At 43.9% G+C, this 27,673-nt stretch overlaps 1 protein-coding gene across 1 annotated transcript; it reads left to right on the top strand.

Moving 5' to 3' along the window:
- On the top strand, positions 1-26,516 carry RNF128 (ring finger protein 128). The gene is made up of 7 exons (XM_082061891.1): positions 1-479; positions 13,740-13,987; positions 19,531-19,602; positions 20,159-20,241; positions 22,718-22,814; positions 23,461-23,629; positions 25,075-26,516. The coding sequence occupies exons 1-7, from the start codon at positions 38-40 to the stop codon at positions 25,215-25,217; spliced, it is 1,254 nt and encodes a 417-aa protein (XP_081918017.1). The 5' UTR covers positions 1-37; the 3' UTR covers positions 25,218-26,516.
- Positions 26,517-27,673: the final 1,157 nt, after the last annotated feature.

Raw genomic sequence — 27,673 nt, 5'->3', positions numbered from 1 at the left:
TTAGGCGGCGGCGGGGGCGGAGGCGGAACGTGCCGGGATGTCGTCGGGGGCCGCGCTGCTGGCGCTGGTCGCGCTGCTCTGTGCCGCCCCGTTGCAGGGTCCCCCCGGGGCGGCGGCGGCAGCGGTGGTGACCGCCTGGCTGAACGTGTCGTGGGAGGACGGCGGCGACCCGAACCAGAGCGGCTGGGAGGCGAGCGAGAGCGGCCTGTACGGGCAGGACTCGCCGCTGCAGGCGGCCTCGGGGGTGCTGGTGCTGCCCGACGACCGCGACTCCTTCAACGCCTGCAGCGCCCGCACCAACTTCAGCGGGGCCCCCCCGCCCGGCGGCGGCTCCCGGGGCTGGCTCGCCCTCATCCAGCGCGGCGGCGGCTGCTCCTTCGCCGACAAGATCCGCCTGGCCGCGGAGCGCGGCGCCGCCGCCGCCGTCATCTACAACTACCGCGGCACCGGCAACGAGGTGCTGCCCATGTCCCACCACGGTGAGCGGCCGCGGGGCCCGGCAGCCGGGAGGGGGGAGCCTTGGCAAGAGAAGGGTCCCTGCGCTGGGAGCTGCCCCTGCCCGCTCCTCTGCGGGGTGCGAGAACAGGGCACGTCTCGGGTGCAGCCCCAGGTGGGTGATTCAGCCCTCGCCGAGCAGACCCGGCTTTGATGCACGTTAAGAGACTGGAATTTTTTCCTGGCTCTCCTGCACCGGAATAGTTTCTGCCCGGACTAGCTGGTGCTGTTCAAGGCGCTGCTGTTGTTGAATTTTCTCTGATTAATGAGTAACAATGTCTGATAGCTGAGAGTGCTATTGTGGGCTGAGGGCGAGCAGGCGGCCACCTGAGCTTTCTGGCCCGGGTGGGCTGGGCACTGGGCGTGGGTGTGTGCGGGGTGAGGCTGGGAACAGCGTCTCCAGTTTGTTTGGGTTTCTAGCATGACCGGTAGCTGCCCAGAGCTGATGGATGCTGGGGTTTTTAAAGCTTGTAAAGTCTGGGCCTTGAAATAGGCTGGGTTTCCACACTCGGATGCAGTTTTTTGCCCCATGTCCTGCACACTAAGTGGTTCAGAAAGAGGCAGATTTTGAGACTGGTTTGCTCTTCCGTTGGTGATTTTTCACCAGCAAAATGCCACTTCCAATGCAAGTGGCTAAAGCCCTGTGAAGGTTATTTCCATTTTGTAGAGGCTGATAACAGAGCTTCTCTTACTATAGAAAGCCTCCTACTTGCCAGCAGTATGTTTTGTAGTGTGGTGATTTTGTTTGTTTTCCAAACTGCCCATCTTTCAAGTGAAGAATGAGATTTGGCTGTATTTCAGTGTTTCCTGAGAAACGGCCCTGGGCTCAGAGCTGTGCAACTGCTTTCTGGTGACAGCAGGAGCAGGTGCCTGTCTGTGGTGGGGCAGGGGGGGCTGGCTTTGGTGGCTCTGTCCAGCCCTTGGCTGGTGGATTGATGTTGGTATTCTCCTAAGCAACACTGCTTTGGGAAGTCACATCTTCTGGAGAGAAATACAACAGTGAAAATGAATAGTAAATGGTTAAAAAAAAAATGATTATTTCCTTGCAGCAGCCCTCTAATGAGGGATGTGGAGGGTTTCTGTCTGTTAGTGGTGGGGGTAAGTGTTCTGGTGAGACAAGGAAACGGCAGCTGCCTGTGGAGGTCTGTTGAATGCAGTCTTAATGAGCTGGATGACTGTCTGTACTCAGCTTTAAGAATTTAAACCATAAAGTCTGGATGGGCTCTGGCCTTTCTGAGGCAGAGCTTTCTTATGTAACCACATTGTCTGCTGGCACATGCTATCTAGTTTGGGCTATTGCTGGGCAAGTTCCTCCTGCTACACTGACAGCCGCATCTTTGCCCTCAGCCCTGTTCCCCGTGCGCCTGCCTAATCCTGCAGCTCCCAGAGGAGCTCCTTTGGTGCTGCTGACAGGGGTAGGTTGCTGATGACCCTGCTGCTGAAGGTGCTCTTCCCCCCTCCTCCATCTTGGCTGCTGTGAGACCTACAGCATCTTAATCTTGTTAGGAGCCGCCTCTTGAAATGAGCCATCTGCTCTCCGCAGGGTCTGCTCCAAGAGGAGCTCCCTGCTTCCCATGCTGTCCTTAAGCGTTCTGCTGGGGGATTTATGTCAGAGTGGCTCTAGCTGTCCTGATTATCCTGCCTGATGGGACAGGGGCTCGAGGGCATGTTGAAGTTTCCCAGCTGAACTATAGACAAGCAGGATGGGGCCTTCAGGACAGCTTCTGTCAAACCACTTATTTCATCTGCGTGACTCCTCCTTGCCATATCCTAGCACAATTACAGGGCTAAGCCTCTTGCTGATGTTGCTTTTATTCCTTGTCCCTGTTTTAGTCTCTTTCTCTCCCATTCCACCCTCCCTTTTCTTCCTCTCTAGACTTGAGTTATCTTTTTCTGTTGCCTTGGTTGCCTGCGAGTCCCTGTTCTCACCTCTTCCCAGAGCGATGTGCTTCCTTCTGCTCACAGGGCTTTGGTGGCATGCTGTGTTTGGGCCACCCATGCCATGTGCCCCTGCTGAGAGCCAACGCTCTCCACTCAAACTTGACAAACATTGCAGGCTTTCAACACAGCCCGGCCAAGAGGGAGCAAGCTACAAGTAATCAGCCTCGTTTTGCCAAGTGGAAGATATTCCTTGTTTAATGCTGACAAGGTGTATTGCCATAGGCTGAGCTCAATCTTAAGAGGTAAGAGCTGGACATATTGCCCTTTGCTGAGCTGTGCTTTGGGATGGCTCTCCTCTTCTGGCCTCCAGTGGTGAAGGAAGAAGCCTTTGCTCTTCTGGAGGCGGTGGTGAAAGTAGCCCTGCCCAGTAAAGAATGGTTTTTGTGCAACTACAACTCTGGCGGTTGCTGTAATGGCTGTAGCTGTGCTAACGGTGACTTCCTAATCTGTGTTCCCTAACTGGCTTCATTTCTGCTTTAACTGGGCCATCATATGCCAGCAAGTGAAACCAGACAAGGCTGAGCACTTCTCCAAGCTGAGGTAGCGGGAGGTGGCTTTGCTGGAGCAAGGGCAAGCAAAGCCTCAGGGCTTTCCCATCTCCTGACATGCCTGGGGCAGCATCTCCTGCCCGTGGTGCCGCGGGCATGGGAGCTGTCACCTGCCTGGCAGAGAGGGGAGATCCTTGTGGCTGGGCTTTGGTAAAATGCATGGCACAACATGCTTTTCTTTGCACAACTTTGGTAGAAACAGAGCACGAAGTTATTAACAGAAGCTTATTTAAAAGTACAGTGTGCCTTTTACTGGGGCTGTCAGGCTTTTGAAGCAGCTTTCTTGTTTAGAGACCTAAATGTGCCTGTACTTGACAGTATTTTTTTTGTCCCGGTCATCCTGCTTCCAGAGACTTCATTTCTTATCATGTTTAGTCTGATGAGTTCTTTATTGCTTATATCAGTGCAATGCATGGAAACGTTTTGGTGTGCCAACTTAAAAAAAAAAAAAGTACAAAATCAAACCACTCTGTCAATAAAACCAAGGGAATGCAATAAATAGGTAAATCAGATATGATTGAATCCTACCTAATCCTCTCTAACACATGGAATGTCAAGGATTTGATTGAGTCCAAAGTAATATTTACTTTGTACTTTCATATGCACAAAACCTTATCAATTAGCAAACTTGAGTTTTAATTGTGTTCATTTGAAGAAGATGGTACCTCTCTGTGGCAGGCTGAGCAGGGTTTCAAAGTACAGTTCTGTGTGCTTATAATTGCACCTCTCCCTAATCTATATTGACCTTCTGAAAAAGACATTTGATTGGAGAAAAGCAGCAGCATGTGGGGGAAAAAGTGCGCAACAAAAGTTGGTTTGTTTTAAAGGTGGACCTTGACTCAAGATGGAACCAGGCTGTTAGGTGCCTTTGGTGTCAGGGTATGTTGATAACCGTGGAAAGTGTTCTTTGATGTTAAGTATTTCCCTGCAGCTGGTAAAGAAGGGTTTTTGCAGGTCAGAAGATAATTTTCTTTGGTTTCTCTTGTCATATAACTCTAGCCTTGAAAAGCACATCACCTGATCTGCAGAGGGCTTATTCTGGGGGAACACAGGTAAATAATTCTGGCTAAAACAGTATCAGCATGTCTTGGGCTAACAAGATCTGGTTCAAGTGTAAACTTGCATCAATGGGTGAAAGGGGAAGGAAAGGTTAAATATGTAGTGCTGCTGCTTAACTTGTTCTGCCAGAATTTCACTAAGGTGAAGGCTAATCTCCATATCCTTAGAGGAAATAGCATATGGCTAAAGTGTGTAACTGTGCTCTGCTCCAGCTTCATGTGAGGCATGATGTTTAGAAACAAGCTAAAACTTTGCCATGATATTAGAAGGCTGATGTGACCTGTAAACCTATTCCTGTTAAAGACTGAGATGGAACAGTAATCCCAAGGCAGGCTGTGCTGATGCTTTGTAAGTGTCGTGTAAACAAATAGTGCCCCTGTCCTTTGTGCTGAGTGGAGATTTGTGCTGAGCACATCTGAGGTGAGGAATGAGGATGTGAGGTCTAATTAATGACACTTGCTCCCCCATGTTCTCTGGCCACAGCCAGGTGAGCCTCTGCAGGTTATTTAGCCCTTCCTACCAGCAGCTTCTTGTTGAGAAGGAGCTCAAATCCACTGTGCCGGGATCATGTTTGCAGTCTGTAGTGCCTGGAGTTCATAGCTCTTTGAATCTGAGAGAAGCTATTTGATGTGTGTGTGCTGCAACTTTTGCCTTTATGTGCTCAATTCGTCTCTCCTGGCTGCCTGGTTTAGAGGAAAGTAATGTCACAGCTTTAGTGACATTCAGATAACTGAGCGTGGTACACGGAGTCTCGCTGCTGACCCTAGTCTCCCACCTGCAGGTATGGTGGGTGCGATAGTGAGCTGGGGTTGGTCACAGCACAGTGGTCTGTGAGCAAGCATGAGTGGCACTGAGAAGCAGGACAGATTAATTAGTGCTGCTGGCACTTACTGTTCCCTGCCTTTGCTAATTTTGGTCTAATTTAAGTACCTCTGTGTCATGGAAAACTGCAGGGTAGGCACCAACCCTTAGATAGCCTGGAACAGGTCTGTGAAGTGCCCTTACTCTTTGGGTTTACTGGGCTGCTGAAATGTCAAAGGATGAATTAAAATCTTAAGTGACAGCTGTGGTATCAGAGGCTTTTATGTGGGACATATGGCCCTAAAACAGTGATGGTGCTTGTCTGCCTCAGTCTTGAGTGTGCCAGTGAGCAAAGAGTGGTTGGGCTCAGCACTGTTCCTCGCTGTTTCAAATGTGTCCTGTCGTCTTTCTGCAGACAGATGCCTTTGGACTCACACTGTGCTGACTTACATTATCAATAGCTCTCTCAAACGTACTTGTTTCTGGTGAGCGCTTTGCTGCTACCAGTACATTGAGAGCAAGGGATATTGGCTGTGAGCTCAATTTCATTTGGAGAGGACGAGCAATGATTTTAATAAATCAAAACTGCTGAAAGCTGTTGAGTAAATTCACTGCAGAATTTTCATTGGGGAATGTTGATTGCTATTTCTCCTGAGGGTTTTAGATGCTGTTCGCTGGACTGAAAGATGATACCTTTCTTCTGTAAGTGCCACTGACCAAACAGCACATGGAGAGCTGTCCTATGGACCTTATTCATTTTAGTGCCCTTAATAGGTGTGCTGTCTTGGCTGCTGTTTTAAAGGATGATTTCATGTTCTTAAATGTCCTAAGATTTAGGGCCTGGCAGCATTTACATTAAGTCTTAAAGGCTCAGAAGGTGGGGCGTGGGGGGAGGAAGAAAAAAAGGCTGGTATTTGTTGGATTCACTTGACAAATAATAACTTAACGCTCCTTTAAATAGAGTGTAGGTTGGCTTCCACATCCAGTATTCCCTGGAGAACTCACGGAAACTCATGACGTGTAAAATGACATTTGGTCTTGATGTGCTCCTTCAGACACCCAGCCTGTTTGGTAAAAGTTTCCTCACCCTTCTGCCTGTGGAAATCTTTCTTATCCGCAGTAGCTGCTGGGTGACTGATCTGATGGCCAAGCTCACCAAAAAGTTCCCCTAGACAAACATGGGTAGTAGTTCCCAAGCAGTGTAGTCCCATTGATAAATGCAGCGTTGGGGAAGAGCATACGGTGGTATGTGTTTGCAGGCAAAGACTGCTGTGGGCATGAGTTCTCCGGAATGGGTATTTCTTTTGTGCAACACAACCACTGGTTAATAGAGGGTTTCTCTTCTTCCCTCTCTTCTGTCTTTGCTATGCTGAGGATCTTCTAAGGCTTTCTCTCATCTTTACATTTCTCTGTAATGTTCCTTTTCCCCCACTTTTTTTTAACCCAACCAAACAAAACCCCTTTCTTTTTAAAGCTCTGGCTATTGCCTCCTATTCCTGACTACTCCTGCCAATTTTCGCAACATTTTCAAGTGTCTCGCTGTTGCCTGTTTGCCTCTGTAGTTTGAAAGACTTGTGTGTTAAGGAGGAAGAGATCAAGCATAGCACCAGCTGCCAAGTAAAGCAAGCTGAAAGTAGATTTCATTAAGCTTAAGTGATAGTGTGAGCAAGAAGACAGTTCAATCAAGAAGCTGGGGTCACAAGAGGCTGTTGCTTTAAATAACTAAAGTAACCTGGAAGTGAGCAATTCTTTTATCTTGGTGCCAGGCAGTGTTTGGGGTGGAGAGCATGCAGAGCAGAAGGGTGATGGACAAGCCTTCTACCTACATGTCAGCTTTTCCAGGCTTAAATTGCTCTTGGAGCTATGAGTTCAGTCACCCTCCCATCTTGCACAGGGGAGTTATCGCAAGGCAATCAAGGTGTGAGGATGACGTTTCCTCTGTCAGTGTCTGTGACAGAGGACAAGTGCTGCTTGGTCAGATCGGTATTCCTGATTAGACTTGGCCTTGTGCAATCGTTACTTTTTTAATCAACGTTCTCATTGAGAGCAGAGCTAGCATGCGGGCGGCTGGTTTCCCAGCACTTCTCTGCGGCCAGGTACAGCCCTTGTGTCCCCAGCGTGGTGTGGTGTGTGACACAATGGCTTTTGTGTGCAGCGCTGGCCTTTCATCCCAGGTGAATGACATCATGTCCATAATATCGACTTGGTCTGTGTACACTGTTAGTTTATTTTCCCTTCTGTTGTAACAGATAACAGTAAGCTTGTACCAGCCTGTTCAATAACTACTAGAAATCCCCTGTTTCTTACTATTTCAATATAAACAGCGTTCAAAATGTCTTTTTTTTTTAAACCGGGAAGACCATAAATTAAATATTCTTACATGACTGAAAAGCCAGGTGTGCTAGTTTGGTAGGGGATTGTTGGGAGTCAACTGACAGTGTCTTTCATCTTAAAGTGGAAGAGTTGGCTTGATCTCCTAATGTCTCTTTGATGTTGGGGGTTGGAGGGATGCCAGGTGAATACTAACTCCTCTGGCTAAGGCTGAAGGCACAGCTAGTGCTGATCTGTGCTGCAAGCATGTAGGTAAATGCAGAAATCCAGCCACTATCTGACCAAGGCCAGGGTTTGTATGTAATCACCCTAGAGAGTCTTGGCATAGTGATTCTGCTGTGGTTAAAGAGAGCCTATCTTTTCCTTGAGAATTCAGACTCTGAAGCCTGCTTTTTGCTCTTCTTTTTTTTTCTATGTGAAGCCATCAAAATCAAGACTAACTTCTTCCGTTCTGCTTTTTCTGAGCGTGTGGTTTGCGTGGTGGTCACCTGGGGCTTTCTATAGCTGCAGAAAGAGCATGTGTTGGGTTATTGCTGTGGTACCTTGAACAGTGTTTGTGTGAGTGCAACCTCTCTGAACACTTCTCTGCAAGATCACTGAAGCTCTTTAAAAATAATCCTTCACCCTGTAGTAGCTCTCTGGTAGAATTTACTCTGCTGTACCAGGGTACCTGCAGCCTTTAGTCTGCTAATAATTTCATTCTTCATTTCTCACTCTTAAAGCGTTCAGAGAAAAAACAGTTCATTGGTTTTCTACCAAATTTCCGTTTAATTTCTTTGTAAAGCAAACAAACAAAGGTGATCTACTGGCTAAGAAAAATAAAATTCTTAGTTTATCTGGACTCACTCTGCTGCTGCAATATGAACCAACTTCCAACCAGCCAGCCATGGCTAGTCTGTTGGAAAACCCCTTCTACACATGGCATGGGAATGTTTCACTTTCAGCCGGAGTTACTGTGCTGCTTCCTTCCCTTTCCGGTGACTTTTGACATGTTTCTCTTCAATATTAAACACCCAGTTGAGTCCTAAGGAAAACTTAGTGTTGGTTGGCTATTAGGTTAAAATATCATTGAAGTGGATTGCTGATAGCATCAAGACCAAGGACTGTGTGCAGATACACCCCAGTGAGGTGTTACGCAAGCTGTGCTGGTTTCCAGGGAGGGGAAGCTGCGGCTGTGCCACGGCAGATGTGTTGGTTGCACAAGGCACAAGATAAAGGGAAATAATACTGGCGAAACTCTTGGTGCTTAATTTCACTTGCTTAAAGGTAACATAAAACTTAAGGGGGGGGGGAAAAAGTATGAAATCAGAAATGTTGGATCTTGTGTGAGGCATGCTAGCTTTTTACTTGTTCCGAAATAACTTGGCTACTTGTCACGTTTTAGACAGGCTTTATTAAAAATGTCTACAAAGCTATTGCCTTCCTCAAGCGTTTTCACCAAACTATGTTGTAGCTCCCAAAAGGGAAACTATTGCACTGTTTCACAGCTTGTTCTTGGTAAACTGGTGATAGAGACATTAGAGGAGTTTGGCTTTTGCAATCTGAGAAAATAAAGATCTGTAGAATTTGCTCCAGGTTACACTGACACCTTTAAACTGAAATGAAAGGGTCTTTCATGACTTAACTGAAGCTGAGTTTGCTTGGTATAGAATTATAGAATTGTTTAGGTTGGAAACGATTAAACACTGCAAAACCGTTCCAATGCCTAAACAAGCTCAGAAAACAATTTTAAGTGAGGATAGAGCAGCTGACTTGAAGCTGGAGTTCTTGAGTTGGCTTCTGTGACATGCAAACATGTCAAACAGCTGGAGGTTAATTATTCACTGCAAAAAGCTTTGCCAGGGCCTCACAAGAGCCCTGTTCGCCAGTGTCACCTCAGAGTATTGCACAGAGAAATGTTAACTATTTCTCTTAGATGGAATTAATGTTCTCTGTGGTATTAGGTGGGCTACTGAAGTCAGTGATAGAGGAGGGGGCAATATGCGGAGATGGCAAGTTCTGTAACTGAATTTTTTGCTTAAATTTTGAAGGGACATGATGTTTTTTGTTAGGTACTAGTGTATTAGACCTTAAAATGGGCTGCACCAGAAAGTAGCATGCAATTGTGAAGCTGGTGTCATTAACTGTTTGAGTCAGTTTGACATTCTTGGTTATGAAACTCAAGTGGTGAACAAGAAGTGTGGTATTACAATAAAGATTCCTTAAATCCAAATGCTGAAAAAGTTTTCCTTAAAACTAAACATGTTTTCTGGCAGTTAATTAACTGGGGAACTTAAATATGGCCTTCACAACTCGAGGGGGTTTTGCTAACACAGCAGAGATTTAAATTACTGGAGGTGCTCTCCTTCCTCCCCTTGCCAGGCTGTGCTTCAGTTTTATTGAATGCACAATGCAAAAAGCTACATTAACACGGAGCAAAGTTTTTTTTTTTTTTTAAATGTCTGGAGGAAAAGGCGAAGATCTGAACGTACACCAGCAACATTTGACTTGACTTGTTGCAGCTCCGAGGAGCAGCCGCCGCCTCTTGGGCTGGCTGCCCTGCATGGAGCGGTTTCAGCTTGTAGGAGCCTGCACCAGGATGTCCAGGAGACAGGATTTTACCCTGGAAAAGACAGTGCTATAGCAACACCCTGCTCCCCTCAGGGGAAGATTTGTTTGCCAAAGCTGTCTCAGGAGGGATGGTTGTGAAGCTTAGGCAGTTCTGATGTTCTCATGCAGTGAGTGGCTTGACTGCAAGGACACAAGGGATGGGGACACTAGGGAAGATGCAGGACACTAGGGATAAATTTTAGTTATGGTTAAAGTAGCATTCAACTTTGATCCCAGGTCAGGAACTCTGCCTGTTACATTTACACATATAGCTGGCAGCCGTGCTCTGGGAGGGCTGAAGGGGTCTTCCATGCTCCCCAATAGCACAGACTTCAAGTCAAGACCATGAGCAAGTTCAGTGTGGCCATTGCAGAGTCTCTAGTGGGCAGAACTTTCCTGTAAGTCTGCATGCTATGGCTGTTGTCTCTGCTGAATTTGTTCCACCTGGAGTGCTAGTGTAGCTCCCTTCTAAAGTTTTATTTTCTCCTTCTGCCTAACAGAAAGGCTTTAACAGTAGTGAGTTTTGGGGGCCTGGGCACAAAGCCTTCAGTCATGTAGCCTCCAATTGCTGCAAAACCCAGTGCACTCAATCTCTGAATGTCCTTGACACTTTGTGAACTCCAGACCACCTGGAAGCTGTACTACAACTGCCTGAAAGGGTGGACAACTTCAACGTGTCCCAACAGAGAAGTGGGAATGGAATGATCATTACTGGAGATTAATAATCAATATCTATGGAATACCAGTTCTCTTTTTCCTTAAAAAAAAACCAACTGTAACACCCAGAGAAACTGATAAACCTACTTATAGTTTTTCCAGAAGTTGTAATTTTAATATGCATGGGAAGGAGGTAGTTCCTCTAAGGTGCTTGGGCATCTCATTACTTCACTTGCATGGGGGAGGAAGGGAAAAAATTAGGCAAGTCTGAAAACCCCATCTCCTGGGCGAATCTGCTTGCAGCTTTGTTCACCCTGAACACACCATGACAAACCATTTAACTTGTTGCACTCTGTGTGTGCCAACCCTTATCTGCAAAACAGCATCCTTCAGATTTTGACCAGCATGCTGCCTTACAGTTTGGGAGGTACCTCCTGCAGAACTCCAAATCTACAGAGGCAGGTTATATTTGTCTACAGGCTTGAATAACTTTCCCTCTCCAATTTCACATGAGATGGGAGAGAGGCTAGGAAATGTTTAACTAAACAGGTCTTTAGCAAGGACGCTATTATTAGCTGATCAGGCAGTGGCTTAATCTCACCTTCTAATGTCCCTTAGAAACAGTTATAGAAGCTATATCTGAATCATTAAAGCTGATGTCTGGGTGAAGAACTTGGGTTTCTGTGAGGTTTTTGCCACTCACAACTAATTGATTTCCTTCTTGCTTTGCTGGAGTTTGGCAGGGGAAAGCTGACAGTCTAGGGCAGCTCCTGTATTTGAGACACCTCTGCAGATGTCCCCTCAAATAGCTTGTTTCCATTGAGATGCCTGAGCACTGCCAGGAGTCTGTCTAGGTTGGTGGTTTCCAGCCATGGAACATGTTTCAGGACCTGTAGTGGTGGGACTCATCTTGCAGCTCAGGAAGTGCTGGGTGGAGGTGATCCTAGCTGGTTGTATTCCAGAAGCACAGCAGTAGTCCTAAATGTGGATTCTGGGCTTCTGTCTTGGCTTTGGGCTAATCAGGCATCACTGAATTTCCTCTTGGCAGGTGGAGTCCTTGTTTTCTGCCAGGAAGGGGTGATGCTCCCAGACAGGCCCTGCACGATGGTGCCAGAGCCTTGTTTAGGCCAAAAGGAGCTTCTGAAGTGACTGAACTTCTGTGCTACTGATGACCAGAAATTAGGTGCAGCTTCTGGATTCCTTTCCCCTGTTGTTGGCACAAGGCATGTTGTTAACTGCATGTGATGTCAGCTTAGCTCAATTGTAATTGCCTTTAGAATTTAATTGTTGGTCCTAAGAGATGGCATTATGAAATATTGAAGGTGGATGATGTATATCAGTGGGAGTTTGCTGATGGAAATGACCACACTCACTGCTGCCCTTGGTGCTCCAGTGCCAGAGCCACCAGCTGACCACTGGCATGTGTTTGGCTAAAGCAGAGCTGAAATGGCAGGAGAAATTTCTGGAGGAAAAAGTGTCAGGAAGAGACTTAAAACTATCCCCTACTGACATCCTGGTAAACTGATTAGCCTAAAACTTAAATGGGAGATTCTTTAAGGTTGAGACTTGCTCACAACCGATAGCCTAGTAACTGAAGTGGTTTTGCAGGCTGAAGGTGACATTTCATTAACAGGAATCCATGCACTACATCTTTTATTGCAAATAACCACAAGCTATATTTGACTAGTGAGACATGCAGAAGCGAAGAGGAAAACGGCAGAACAAGTTGTTGGTTTTTTTTCTTTGGCAGGCTTTTTATTTTCATGTTGTCACAGCCTGTTCTTTCACACTTTCTTCTATGCTTATTAAAGTCTCAGCTTCTGACTTGACTCATGCTTAATTCTTTACTTGTTCCTAACACCTGACTCCAGCTAATTTTATAACTGATGTATAAGCCCTAGTTCATTATAGAGGACAGTAGTTGCAGTCTTCTTTTTATTTATTTCTTCCCTGTGTGATGCACTTGTTATTACAAGGAGCTTTCTGAATAAAAGATGAGTTTAGTCACACTGAGGAAGGTTGCTAGACATGCTTAGCCATCTTGGATCAAAGGCATTACATAAACAAGCTGGAAAACTAATAAGCACTTTATCAAATGAGAGCCTTTGTGGTTTAACACCAATTCTAGCAGGTTTTTTGATAGCTGAAAGTTAGATAAGGTTTCTCTTCAAGGAAGGGAAAAAAATTGGTCTCCCCATTAAAAAGTTTTTAGCTAGGTGGTTAGCTAAGAGTACCATGTATGTAACAGCCTTTATTCCTTCACCATAGAACATCTATTACAAGTGTTGTGCAGCTGATGGTTTAATGCAGTGAGACTCCTGACCAGCTAGTCTTCAAATCCGTTTTTCTTGTATTTAGTTTAGAGGTAGGCCAGGGACAAGTTACTCATCTATCTTTCTCCCTTTTAATTTTTTTTTTTTCCCACTTAAGAGCCTTGGTGTTGCATTGGGACTGCCTAAAGTTTAGTATCAAGTGTCCTCAAGTACTTGCTTTTCACCAAAATTAAATCAGCTATTTTTCTGGTCTGTAGTTGGTGACCAGAATTGCTTGAAATTTCTTCCTACCATAAACCCCTTTTGCTGATGGCTTGTCATGATGTTCAAATGAGTAAATGAAATCTGTTGTTGAAATCTGGATAGAGTTTTACCATCTGTCACCAACTGTTTAAAAGCTGAGTGCACATCAATATTTGCTTGGCTCTGAATTTGCATTAGAAACCCCACAACAGCATTTATAGTTCACAGCCAAATTCTACTCAAGCATTTCTCAGTTGCTTCTGAAAACACAGAAGCAAGGGCTGATCTGTGGCCTTGATTGCTCAGTGTCTGGAGAAGTCCTGAAGAGTACAGTCAGATTTAGAAAAGAGGTATTAAGAAGCAGCAGTGGAGCAGGGAGGGAGTCACATCAATCACAGGAAGGTCCCTAAGCCACCAGCTGTGGACCTGGCACCTCAAGCTCCTGGAGATACTGCAGTCCCTAGTGACCTCTCTCTGAATGGATTTGTGTTTAACTTAATGTTAAAATGTAAGTTGCCAAAGTGTTGAGTCCAAAATATTGACAATGTGTTTTCTATATGGGACTGAGGAGTGCTATGGAGAAAAATTCTGAATATGGGTCACTTGTGCAGCTCATAGGTAATTGGATGTAACTTTCAGCTGAACAAGCACATGGAGATGACACTTACTCCAGCAGCTCTTGTTGAATCTGCAAATGCCAGTTAGAAACTTTCCATTCTGTTCTTTAGCACTTGAACATCTAAGGAAATAACTTTTATACAGCTCCTGGGAACTGACTATGGATTCCCCTTCTCCTTTGCAGGTGCTGAAAGCATTGTTGCAATTATGATTGGCAACCTGAAAGGCATGGAGATCTTACATCGGATCGAGAGTGGCCTGAAAGTCACTATGGCTATCGAAGTGGGGAAAAAGCACAGTCCTTGGATGAATCAGTACTCCATCTTCTTCATCTCGGTGTCGTTTTTCATTGTCACAGCAGCAACCATGGGCTACTTCGTTTTTTATTCTGCTCGGAGACTCAGGATTGCAAGGGCCCAGTCCAAGAAGCAGGTGAGTTTGCGTGTGCCATTGCCATTTTTTTTTCATGCTCCTGAGCCTTCATGTTGTGGATCTTGAGGGCAAAATACTGGTTGAGCACCAAAATTACTGAATTTGTCCCTTCCACAGGAAGGAGAGATTGTGATCTTTAAAATGCTAAGAGATATTTTTAAACAGAATCACAAATTAAAACTTTCCGAAGAAGCAGCAACCCCTGAACTGTCTGGAGACATTAACTGATTGGTTTGGTTGACTGTCTGCTGCTGGTTTTACTGCCTGATCTGCAGTGCAGCTGTAATGCTTGTGAATTGGAGGCGGTGAGAGTGCTAATCTGCTTTTAGCTGACCCTCACACTTCCCACGCAGAGCTGTCTGTGTGCTGGCTGTAATGTGTGACACGACTGCAAATGTGTCTGCCAAACGGTCTGCGACTTCGGCTGCCTTTCTGTAGACCACAAGCCAGGAAACTGCTGCTTGTCGAAAGCTGCTTTCTGACAGAAGGCTTTTTGAGAATTGCAGTGACAGCCTCAATTAGGAGTCTGAAAAAAAAGCACTGTTAAATTGTGTTCTTCTCAAACCCAGGCAGGGAGTTGCTAATGAGTTAAGTTTCCAAGTAACTCTTCTGTGCAATAATCTGATCAGCTGGTAGGACTAATGCTCACAGCTTTGTCTTCTGTCTGATCAGACCTGTTTCGTACCTGCTACTTCAGGGCTTACGCAAAAACCTTAAACGTGAGAATAAAGTCCTGGCATGACAACTGTCTGTCAAAGGTGATTGGCAGCAGCAGGAATGGGATCCGAGTGGCTCAGGTGTGAGTACTTTGTTCAGCCTTGCCCTGGCAGCTGTGTCTCATGGCAGAAGCACTCTCCTTTGCACCCTAGAAGCTGGCCTGCAAAAAAAGCTTTATCAAATTACGTGAACATTTTTCTTCCTTTGAAGGTATTTAACAGACTGCTTGTGGAAGTCCAGTGCTATTATGAGCTATCAGGCTTTCAAAAAGCAACAAATGTTATTAATGCCTCAGTGGTAGACAGTACTGGGAAAATCCAGTCTGCTTGGCTAGCACCTTCACAAAGTATTTCTATCTTGGGCTCTATGTGCTCTGGGAGTTTACTGTAGATTGAAAAATAACATTGATAAATGACGTGCCAGTTCCACATGATTTCAGCTGAACTGAAATTAAGGAGCCTTAAAAAGTGCTTTATAAAGTATAAGAATAGAAGAAAGCTTCTCTGCTACCAGGGGGTAAAAATGTACTGTTTTGTAAAAGTGAAACTCAAGACAATCCAGAATTGTTTTCAATTGTTTTTATACCATGGCATCTAAAAACTGACCTCACAAATATTAGATAAGCAAAGAATAACAAAGTTCTTGTTAGTGAAGGTGAACTACTAAAAGGTGATGCTACAGTGTTCCTGGTTAACCAGCTGATTGGATTTTCTGTGTATATCCAAAGTTTGGGACCTTAACTGCTATGGCTCCATGAACTACTGTGTATTAGTCAAAAAACTTACCAACTTGCATGCCACATAGGGAGCTTTCCTGACATCGTTCAGCCATTTAGAAACATGGATTGCCTGGACTTGGGTCTGTTATTTGATGGAGTTAAGAAGTGTGTTTTGTCTCCTTTATTACACAGATGTCTAAGGGTTATTCACATTTCTAGGAGGTATCCTGAGGAAACAGTCAAGTGTATTGATAGTTAAGTATTACAATTTTTCCCTCTTTCAGAAGTGAACTGCTGTTCTGGATGCATCCCTTTACTCAGTGGCACTACTCTTCAAAGTATGTCTGCTTTGCTGACCTTCCCTGTAGGATTATATTGCTATAAATGAGAAGTCTTTTAAAGTGTCAGTCTACCACTTGAATAAAAACGAACACTTTTGAATTGCTCTACAGAGTGCTATGATGAGCTAATTGTGATATGTGATAATGATGCTCTGCAGCTTGTCTCTTGTATGTTCGGGTTCCTGAATATTTGGCTTGTTCTTGTGGACTGAGCCACAGTCCTGGGAGAGCACTCACCGTGGACTGAAAAGGGCGATGAAGCTTGAGTCTCACTTGCTTACTAAGGGGTAGAACAGAAAGAGGGGAGGCAATTTTATAGATGCTTTTTCTCTTCTGCAAAGGCTTATTGAAAACAAGATCCTGGCTAGATAGATGTTTCATTTGTGCTTGGGACTAATAGTAACCCCTGCTTGAACTGGATGGCTTCTAGGTATTACCATATTGGCAATAAGTTGCTCCTTTTTTTTTTTTTTTTCTTGAGAAAAATCTTCAAACTCTGGTGTTTTCTGAAGTAATCTCTTGTTTTATAGACAGTCAGGCTGTTGAGTACCTTTAAACTTTGCTGTTTGACGATACAGTTTCTCTACTTCTTGGTATGACTACTTGCTGCATCTGGTGAAGGCACTTTTTCTGCATGGCTTGGTCACATGTAAACATGTATATTTTAAATGTGTTCTTCCCTGCAGACTTCTCTTGAAGGCAGCAGCTGTCTCTCACTCAGCTTGAGCAGGAATTGCCTACAAGTCAGCAATGTAGAAGTGTGCAAAGGGTTTCTTTAAAAAGTTGAGTCTCTACTGAGAAGAGCCGGGTCACCTTGTCTTGCAGTCCAAGTAAAAACAAAGTTTAGTAGTGTATCTGTAAGTTGCAATAGTGTAGCTTTTTTCTCATGAGCCAACTAGCTAAACTGTTTACAACCTGAGAGTTCTTGTCAGAATGCATATTTTCTTATGGACTTGAAATTCAAGTCCCCACCTCTGCAATCTGTTACTGCATCATAAGCCATGTGAGCAATAAGGTAGAAAAACAAGGCAAATGTGGTAGGTGGCTTGCTACCTTTCTAGTTAGTGGAGTACTGGCAAATTGAGTTCCTTAATATATTAACCATCCTTAATAACGCAAAATAGCCAGTGATGTTATCTGTGGTTTGGTTTCTAATTTAAGCTCTAGTCTTCACTTCTATTGATTTCATAAAGATTAGATTTTGCAGCTGAGAAATGACCTAATTAGTGGCTTTGGATGAGATCAGTTGCTCAACTTTGTGCAATTTGAAACTGCTTTCATGGCAGCAGCTACCTGTGAGGAAGAACTCCTTTAGCTTGCAGGAGAAAAGCAGGAGTTCCTGACCTCCTTAGTTTGGTCTGCGTTGCCATGCCCATGCTTGCAGGGTGCCAGGAAGGCACTCTTATGCAGAAAAGGTTGCAGACAAAATTGACAGTGTTGGACTAGGGAAGACTGAGGACTAAGCAACAACAAACCTATTTTTTTCCAGTTGGGTGCCTGTCGACTTCAACATGTCAGAGCCTGGATAGGAGCTGGGACCTGGGCTGTTTTGTAATATCTAAATTCTGTTGGTTTGGTTTGTTGCTTGGTTGGGTCTTTTAGACTTACTGTCAATATCATTTAATGTTTGCTTGAAAATCTTGTCTTCACAAAATGCCATGACATTCCAAGCTTGAGCATTCTGGATCTCCTACTAGGCTATTCAATAAAAAGCTTCCTCTTGCAACCTTTCTCCCTCCCCCTTGGAGGAGTGTTCTGCTGTACTTACCAAAATCAATGTTAAAGGTGACTTTGCCATTGGTGCATTTCATGAAGAAGAATTAAACTTGTGCCCAGGCAAAACTTAAAAAATTGTTTCAGTAAATTATTAACGATACAACCAGTTGAGTCCTGTCTAATATGATTGGCCTGACATAGATGTGTAGATTAGATACTGGATGAAGGAGAACATTCCTAGAAAGTTTAGTTTTCAATTAATAACAAGTAGCAGTGACAGTTCTGGTTGCATGTGAGCAGTACTAACATTGCTGCATTCCTGCTCTGATGTTACCATGCTAAAACTTTTGGAAGCCTCAGTGTTTACTGAGAGGAGTATGTGGCTGCTTCTCTGTGGCTTCAGTCCAAAACATTGACAAGGGGAGCATCATTCTGAAGTTAACCTTAAGTGACCTACAGAAACATACACTGATGTCTTCAGCAGTAGGAGTTTACAAGCTTCAAAGAAAACTTGACTGGTTCATGTTCATTAAAGATATATCTGAAAACTTGTTTGCATCCTTCAACTTGGGATTGTATGTATCTCTTCCTTGATAGTTGTTAATAGCTATCAACTATTAAACCTGGGACTGTGTACATTGATGGTATATCTTAGTACCCCAAAACAGTGGCAGTACACAAATAAGTCATTTTGCATCAAAACTCTGTGACAGGGTCCCAGCAGACCTTGCTTGCCATTAACTGCTTAAGCACACAGGAAATCTTATACAGACTTGAATTACCAGTTCTCACTGAATTTGTCAGCAGCAACCCTCCACTCACTTGTTCCCTCTGTACTTGTGCCACCGGCACTGCACCTTCATCCCAGAAGAGATTCTTGTAACTGAACTAAAATGCACAAGGGGAACTAATTTTGGAGAGCCAACAGTGCACAGTTCCTGCACTGAGCTGCTGAATTGGGGAGAGAGTTGTTGGTTAGCTGCAAAACCTGAGTCTAGTCTGTCCCTAAGATAAATGCTGTGTTGGGTGGCACTACCAGAGCTGCCTGATAATGCCTCTGTTCTGATGCAGCCAGTGCTCTGGGGAGGCAGAGGACACTCATTCTTCGTGTTGGTGGAACAGCACCAATCTGTGACCTTTAAACAGACGTTGGCTCTGGTGCTAATCAAATGCTTAGCAGTGATGGCTGGACAGCAACAGTTGCCAGGCAAGCTGGGCTTCTGCTGTCTGCTGGGCTCTGCCCTGCTGCCCCGACAGCAGCATGTGAATCACTGCCCGAAGGGGAATGCTTCCTCCTCTGCATTCATTAAAGCTGCCCTGTAATCCATCTGGGGCTATTCATTTGATTTGTTTCATACCTGTCATAGGGAGGGGGAGAAATAGCTCCGAATAGCTCCGAGCCCTTTTTTTTTTTTTTTTTTTTTCCCCTCATTTGTACATGTTACTTTGAACCAATATTGAGATAAAACTGCATTCTTCCACTTGACAGGAGTGGGGTGTGCTGGGAGGCTCCTGAGCTGTTTGCGTGCTCTGTGGAGCAGTCGTGGCAGAGCATGAGTTCAGGGTGTGCTGGTGGTAGCTGAGCTGATTGATTGGTAGAGAATCTTACCTTTCATCAGGTGGTGAGTTTGTGCCAGGAAGTTGTCATAAAGTGACTAGTTAAAATTATTGATTGTTGGACTCGATGTTCAGTCTTCTGTAGCAAGTCATTTGGAAGGCTTCTGTTTGTTTTGGCTAGGTCTAATCTGATCAAGGTATTATCTTACCTAGTCTCTAAGAAGAAACCCTTGAAATTCCTGTGCTTTGCAAAAAGTTTGCTTAAAAACAAAGCATATGAAAATGCTTTGTGTCATCCAGAGTCAATAACCGCACCAGTATGTCCTGAAGCTCTGTTTCATGTTGTCTCTAAACAGCATAGTCCTGCTTACTTGCCTTGTTTTGATAACACCGTGTTATAAAACTGGTTCCTGCTTGCAGCAGGCACCTTGGTATTAGTAACCAGGACCAAAGAGAAAGTGACTGTGTTTAACCAGGACTGTTTTCTGTTCCAGCGGCAACTAAGGGGCAGGGCTAAGAAGGCCATTGAACAGTTACAGCTGCGCACCCTGAAGCAAGGGGACAAGGTATGACTGATCCTATAATCTCCTGAGCATTATGGCACACGCTTTGCACAGAACCCAGAGTGGTCCTTCGTTGTGGCGCAGGATGCAGAAGTCTCTCTGAGCCCGTAACTGTCTCTTGCAGAGATGGTTCCTCTTTGGGACCAGGTCCTTTTCTGGGGTGCAAGACTTCCCAGTTTGCACAGTCTTATAAGTCAGATTATTTTTAGCTGCTGAGGTGAGAGGTCCTAATTTGCTGGCATGAACTATATCTACTCAGCTGCCCTAGCTATTCTCTGTGTAGCTGAAACTGGAGGTAGCAGTTCTTAAATCTCTACAGTAGTGTCTCAAGTAATCCAAGGATGGTTTGCAGCTGGACTCCTAAACCATGGGATTAAACTTTCAAGGCTTCTGCTAAAGTGTGTTTGACTATGAATAACCCACACATTTTGTTTATATAAGACTACATATGGGAGCTATCTTACTTTAGCTAGACCCCTTTGTCTGCAGTAAATCTGACTGTACTTCAGAGGAAGCTTTTCAAGTCTGTTAACATGGTAAATTCATTTCACCACTTTAGGAGACTGGTTCTGATGGAGACAGCTGCGTTGTGTGCATTGAGCCGTACAAGCCGAATGAAGTTGTGCGCATTCTCACTTGCAAGTAAGTTGTTTTCCAAACTGTCCCCTGATCCAGCATCCGGAAGCCTCTTACTGGGTGTTCCTTTTGCTGTGTTAACAAAGCTGATCACACTTCAATCAAGCCATTGCACAGCAAGAATTCTTTAATTTCTGTCAAACAGTGTTTTGAACTACAGGAACTGTGTAAATACACACTTGTAGTGTGCCGCAACAACATGTGTTCGTAACTTCCCCTGTGAGTGGTCTGACAAGTACAACTTGGCACACCACAGTGCTTCTCCAGGGAGTGCCGGGGCTTTTTACAGATCTCCTCCTTTGCTGGTGTATAAGAATGTTACCTCTACATTGCAGATAACTGGCAAAACTATGCCCTTTTTTTTGTTACTGAGACAGCTGTGTTCCTGCTGAACTTGTTAAGCAATGCTAACTTGGGTAGTTTAGAAGCAAGTGTTTCTATTCCTGTATGGATACTCTGAAATAGAGGCCAAAATAGAGCTATAGCAGTTTATTTTTCTATAATTCTCTGTATTTCATTGCTGTGCTCCTGTGGAAGGCTGGTGTTGTAGCACTAAACTTTAATTTGGTTACTTCTAAGATGAGCCATGAAGCCTTTTTAGGGCTGAAGGAAACTTTCCCATGTGCCTGCTGGATGGGACTGCTCTGGCAAAGCTGCTAAAATCAGAGGACTGCAATGTGAACTGCACAAGTTTTATATGGGAAGAGGTTTTGTTACCCTTGGGGAGGGTTACAAAGAAATACTTGAGGGAAAAAATCAGCTTCTGAAGAATGGTAAAACCTGTAGCTGCTGTGTGTGTGCTGAGCAGTGTTACTTGTCAAACTCCAATCTAAGCTGGGGTTACCTGTGCACAAGGGTACAGTTTTGCAAAATGTTTCTCTGTTCCCAAGCAGCATGACTTCTAACCTGGCTTGGTATCAAGAAGTTGGCCTGTTAAGCTGTTATTAACAAACTTCCTTAGTAGTTTAGGAAAAACTGAATAAGTGTTCAGGCACACATGTTAGTGAGTATTCAGCTGTCTTGTCAGGTTGATGCTAGTTGGTGGTCCTGTTTAGTAATGAAGTCAATCCCATGAGTACAGTAGCATTTAGACAGGATCTGAATACTTTTGGCTGATAGGAGGTCTGGCTTCTCATTATTTCTCTATAAACCCTGCTAATCTTGAGATGAAGTTGCAAACAAAGCATGACTTACTGGGTTAAGAGGGGAAGTAACTTCTTTTAAATGTATTCTTTATGCACAAGTTTGCATTATGCTTTGCTCTGAGACTGCTTTTACATACATTTGTTATGTTGTTTTCCTCTTTGGCCCAAATCTTGCTCTAAGAGGCACTAGCTTATGATGACTGCATTTACCTGATAATGTTCATCAGTGGTGATCTCTGCCAGTATCAACCATGATATTTACTGCAAGAGCGTACTTGATGTTGGTGGCTGGCCTCTACACTGAGACCCTACTTGTTGACAGCATTTAACTCTATCCATGAAAGCAACAGGCAGTCGAATGCTGCTGTGAGTCACATCAGTGGTATCTAAGTGTCTGGGGCGTGTGTATTTGCTGAAGGCATTCTTGTCCAGATAGTCAAACTGAAGGCATTTACAGTAGCAGAGGTACACAAGACCAGTATTAAGTCCATGTACTAAAATAGTCACACATTGAGGAAGTTTCAGATTGTACTCCAGACATTATGTCGGTGCAGCTGGAAGGAAGAACTGGTTATCTGGGCTGAGTTGGAGAATCCTGGTATCGTACTGGGGCATAGGATACTGAGGACAGGATGTGGTGATCTCTGCACCTGTCTCATAATAGAGTTCTGACTAATATCGAGCAGTGCCTGTCTGCTATGTCTATTCATGCTGAGGGAACAGGCAGACTGCACGATTTCAAGTCATCCTCCTGAATCTGGAGCCTAATTCAGACCCCTTGTGGAATTGAGTGTCTTCATAGAAGTGCAAGTTTGCATCTGTAATGGCTGAACTAAATTTACTTTCTTGAGTGCGCAGCCTGCCAAGTATCCACTTTGAATACACAGTGACTTCACAGACAAAGTAAATGTGTGGGAGTGTAGTTTATCTTGAGGACATAACTCTGAGATTATTTTTCTGTGTAGTTTTAACAGAAACAAGTGCTTTAGTCATCTGCAAGATGGAAGTTAGCCTTAAAGCCAAGGCTGAGATGTCAATACTTGGTTAGATTAACAGCTGGGAATGTTTTGCCCAAAAATTAGAAAAAAGGTTAAAACTGATGTAGCAATTATGATAATGCTGAATTCTAGCAGGTTGTATAGAGATACTAATAAGCATAAACCAGCTACAGGTTGAGAGGTCAACTGTTCATAACTTTGAGCTGAAACTTGTGGCAAAATACAGTAATCTGCTCTAGAATGAATAAATTCTAAGTGTTTCTAAATGGGACTTCATAGCTGCCGCATAGACAGTTTTGCTGGTGTGAAACCTAACTGCTTGTTACCTTCCTCCACCAGCCATCTCTTCCACAAGAACTGTATTGACCCCTGGCTTCTGGAACACAGGACATGCCCCATGTGCAAATGTGACATACTGACGGCTTTGGGTATTGAGGTAAGCCTGTAGTCTGTTGTAGCGGCTGACACAGTTATCAGTGTTATGCCAGTGTAGTCATCACGTATGGGCTATGTCATGCTGCCTCTAGAGCACAGATGCTGAGCACAGTTGTGGCTGTGTCAGTGATGAGATGCTACAGAACTAATTGCTGTGTCCCACTTAGTGAGGCCTGCAGCTGACCTGGGCTGAGTTGGTGTCATCTAAAGCTTTGGGCAGAATGCCAACCAAAATTGATTATAATGCATGACTGAGGAATTGCTCTTAGCTCCCTTAGCTAAGGGTGTTTCTCAAAGCTTTAGGCAGGCTTTGACAACTCATACTGTCCCTGAAAACAGCCTCTAGCCACTTCTCAAGTACCCAGTGTCCTTGAAAAGTGAACATGTTAGCATGTATGGCTTTCCTGCAGCCAGATGACTTCCTAGGGTACGCAGGGAATTTCTGACGTGTTCTGCAACTGCTCATTGTGGCAGTTGCCAGGGAAGATGCTGTTGCCAGTGCTTGACGCTGCCTGGACCAGCTAAAATGCATGACAGTTTGTCTGGGGAGCGATCACTCGACTCTCGTCCTTGCAGGCATTGGTCTCCTAGAGAGATGCAGCCTCCTATAAAGTTGTGACTTAACCATTTTCCCTTTTATCACAAAGGTGGATGTAGAAGAAGGGGCAGAATCTGCACAACCCACAGTATCCAGTGGGACACCAAATGCCTCTGCAGTTAATGAAGAAGATAATAGTAGTGAAACTGCATCATCTGGATATGCTTCTGTGCAAGGAGCTGATGAATCTGTTCCGGAGGAACATGCACCATCGGAAAGTGCGTCTATTGCTTCATCTTTCTTGTGATATTGTATTGCACTTTGTTGCTTATGCTATGAATTAGGGGTGAGGTTGCCTTAAGAACATCTCACAGTGCTCAAGTACCTCATTTTACAGAATAATCTTAATTTTCCCTTTTGTTTTAGCACTTGGCTCTGACATTTGTTTTTTGGTTTTGAAAGAAACACAAATATGAATTAAAAACTGAAGTCTATGAGAAGAGTAGTTGAAAAATCAAAGGCTTACTGCTTAAAGGCCAAAGAGATTTTTCTAAAGATGTCCCTCATCTCATTGTCTCTTTGGAGATTTCATTTTGGATGAGTATTGCTTTGCTACTAGATCTGTCTGCTTTAAGTAGTTAATTACTTGCAGAAAATGTTTGCGTGATCAGTCTTGCTTTAGCTTAGATGACTTAAAATATAGATGACAAATACTTCAATGGAATTTCAGGTTTTGCCAAGGCTGAATAATTCTTGAATATTTCAGAGAATTTTAATGTGAAAAGACTATCAGTTTTTCCAAATACTTTTTTCAACAAGAACAAACTAATTGAAAATGCCTTTTTAGTGTTCAACTTTACCAACTCAGTGTTGCTGTGGATTTTAAAAATGGAAAGGTTCTAGGTAAACAAATGAAAGTAACTGTCCCCTGGATTGTGGAATGGGTTTGGGAGGAGTAAGTGGGGAAGCTTTCAGAGACAAAAGGGGTGCTCTTGCTGTGTCTTTAGATTTCCCACGGGAAGCTTAGCTGATAGCAAAGTGCAGCATTTGCTGCCTGCCACCCATGGGACTTCTTGTTCCAGCAAGGGATGTGTTTGGAGTGCCCCGTCTAGGGCCCCCAGTAGAGCTGAGTGCACTTCTGATGAGCTAAACATCAAACTTGAAATTGCATCCCTATAAGCAACTGAAGGGATGCTGGATTTGTTATATTGCTCAAGCTGTCGCATACCCTCACTTTGAGGGGCAAGGACACACATTAACTTCAGCCTAACAAGGTTAGTCTCCCTCTCAGAATCAGCCTGTGTCCCACAGTTTATTCTGAACCTAGTCTCTAGAAGTTGCTCCTGATGTGTGTCTTCAGCAGCCCTGAAGTTATATGGGAATTGCCAGTCTCCGTGTATTTGGATTTCATAGCTGTGAATGGCCTTCTGCCCCTTGCACACACAACCTGGGCTTGCTCAGCACTAGTGAGAAGTGAACCCCAGGGCTGAGCAGATGCCTCTGGAAATGACAGGTAATGTCAAGAATGTGCTCACAAACCAATAAGGGGCAGCAGAGGAGTGGTAATTGGAGCACAGCCTTGGATTTCCCACTCTGCAGGGAGAGTACTGGTACAAGACCACTGCAGTGGGCTTGTGGAAATAAAGCAAGTGTGGTTTGGTTTAAGGTGGTAAAGTGTGCCTATGACACTTAACTTGTCTTCTCTTGGTTTTGTTCTGGACAGATGACAGTATGCGTCTTGTAAACAATGAATCCCAGCTCTCTGCTGTGAAGGTCCTCCCGCATGCTGACAACCCAAGTTTTGAGGCAGATGAAACACAAGATCGTGAAGTCTGTCCTAAGAATGTGCCCAGCAACATGGTGTGAGCCTTCTGCAAGGAGCTGCCTGTGGCTGTCACCTATATATACCAAACATTGCAAGACTAGCAGAAAAATATTGCCTTGGCAATGTTGAGATCAAATAGACTTGTTCAAATCGTAACCATATGGTTTGCTGTTCTTAAAACTGCATCTCCCACATGGAATTTAGTTTTAGCACTCTTCAGCTAAAGCTGTCTTAAATATAAAGAAAAACATCATATTTTAACACTAAAAAGCTCCATCTTCAGCAAAGCTTCTCTTCAGCGTTTGAGTCATTTAAATAAGGCGAAGATTCTTTATGTTGTAGCTGTCTCTACTGGGAATTGTTTTGACTTAAGGTTTTTTGTTGTTGTTTATTGTTTTAATTCGAGTGGATTTTCATTGTAAACAAATTGATTTTGATCTAGTCTAATACTTATTTACCAGACAAACTTTGGTTTAAAGCAACACTGTATTCAATATTTCAGCGCACTAATTTGATAGGAGAAAGTACAAACTAATGCCTGTCAAGCTGGATTTTGCCCACAGTGTCTTTGGTTGTCTAGTAAACTGATTGATTCTCTACCTCTCAACTCCAACCCGCCAACCACACATTCCTAAAGGGAAAAGAGAGCTTCAAGCTGACAGGCCCAATCTGACTTGCACGATACTGTAAAGGGAACAATTGCAGGACTTTTTCAGACCTGTTAGTATTAAACAGTCTGAAAGATCCTCCATGGTTTTGGGAGTTATTATAATCTCTAGCACCAGCATGTGCCAGAGTCCTGGCTTTGTGAGAGGCTGGGATGACTTCAGGAAGACTGAACTAAAGATGACAAGGCAGATTCTTCCCAAAGGTTCTGCCATATTTTGTTTGGAAAGTGATCCAGCTTCTGAAAATGCTGGACTATTGCTGCATGTTGTCTTGCCTGTGTGCTAAAGCTGCAGGGAGAGCTGGCGCTGTGTAAATATACCAGATAATGGAGCAGTAAGTTGTCTGCCATCTGTGGGGAGTTGAACTGGGGTCCAGGAGGAGCACTGGTGCCTCCATAGCAAGTGTAGGGCCTTGGCCAGCAAAGGTAACTAAGGACATCTTACAGATGCACTTTATTTTTTTTTTTTTTTTACCTCTGTATGTATGGCTTATTTCTAATGTTAGCAGAACTTTGAAAGCCCGCAATAAAGTACTATTGAATCTGGAGGGGAAAAGCAATGCATTTTCTTAGCTCTAGTATGATTAAAACAGTTGTAAATATTTAATGATTTGTATTGAATTTGAATATGAAAATGTAAATAAAACTATATTTTGATGACCCTGACACTAAATGTTGATTACCAGCTCCTATGTGGAAACAGATGCTCGGTTTGCCCTGTTCCTCAGTCCCAAAACTCATTCAGTTTTGGGAGGCCAAAAAGCAGCAGTGCATGCTCAAACTAATTGGAAGGAGGAGTGCTAATGTGCAGGGTGCTACTGTTACATGAATTGCAGTTGTATTGAGAGCCTTAAGCTTAACAGCTGTACTCTATATAAAAGAAAAATCAAGCAACTTCAGGTGTGTTCAGTGAGCTGCTTGAAAACTCCTCTGCACTGTTCTTCCAGGTGTGTTTGGCACAAGGCAGTCTTACCTGAACTCTTCAGATGCCATCTCGGTGTCCTCTGTCAGCTTGCTCTGCATCACTCCCTGACTCAAAAGTGTATGCTTGCTTTGTAAGTTAAAGCATTTTAAAAACAAATTACATGCCCTTTGTTCTGTATTATGATATTAGAGGTGGTAAAAACTTGTCACTCCTCTGGCTCGTTTGGTGGTGGTCTTGTGCTTTGTAGCTCAGTTCCAAGTCTAGTCTAGGAAGCATTGGTTGGTTATGGGCTTAAATTGCAAAGCTGAGTATAATAGGACTTCACTCCAAAGCTGTGTTTTGCTGTGATCACCTTTCTTTTCCACTGCTGAAGTGCAAAGCAGAGAATGAAACAGCCAAGCAGTTAAGTATATAACCCCATAACACTTACTTTCATTGCAAAAAGCTTTTCTAAATGTATTGTGGTGTGTAAGCTGTAATGTAAAATTTCATGATGATATGGTCTCATTAAATCTGCCAGTCTCTGTGTTTAATAACAACAAGCTATCGCATGCTCTCAAAGGGGGACTAGGAAAGATCTTTATCCCTGCAGGAGATATCACTTGCCACCTAGTGATGGATTACTGTGCTTTCTTGTAAACCAGAATTTACAGCAGTGGGATGTTATTTTGAACCCCGAACCAAACTAATATAATTTTCTCATACTGAGGAAAATTTTCAGGTGTACCTACAGAAATGTAATTACAGCTAAGATTTTTGCGTAGGGGAAAAGCAGGACTTGTGATGAGAAGCTGCAAACATCTAAATGCAGTTTGAGTCAAAAGGGCAGCTGTCTCTTCCATAAAATGAAGGAGACATAGTCCATCTCAGTCTTTAGCTGGAAAGATCTCCACTTGTCAAATAAC

The sequence above is a fragment of the Streptopelia decaocto genome (genome assembly GCF_964273445.1).
Source record: "Streptopelia decaocto genome assembly, chromosome: 10".
NCBI lineage: Eukaryota > Metazoa > Chordata > Aves > Columbiformes > Columbidae > Streptopelia > Streptopelia decaocto.
The sequence above is the reverse complement of the archived record's forward strand: the minus strand, read 5'-3'. Positions and strand labels throughout refer to the sequence as shown.

Bases quoted from the DNA above. Each gene is read 5' to 3' on its own strand.
- RNF128 (XM_082061891.1), top strand. From the start codon at position 38: ATGTCGTCGGGGGCCGCGCTGCTGGCGCTGGTCGCGCTGCTCTGTGCC. The intron at 19,603-20,158 runs GTATGACTGATC...TCACCACTTTAG, and splicing joins CCCTGAAGCAAGGGGACAAG to GAGACTGGTTCTGATGGAGA. The intron at 23,630-25,074 runs GTGCGTCTATTG...TGTTCTGGACAG, and splicing joins GGAACATGCACCATCGGAAA to ATGACAGTATGCGTCTTGTA.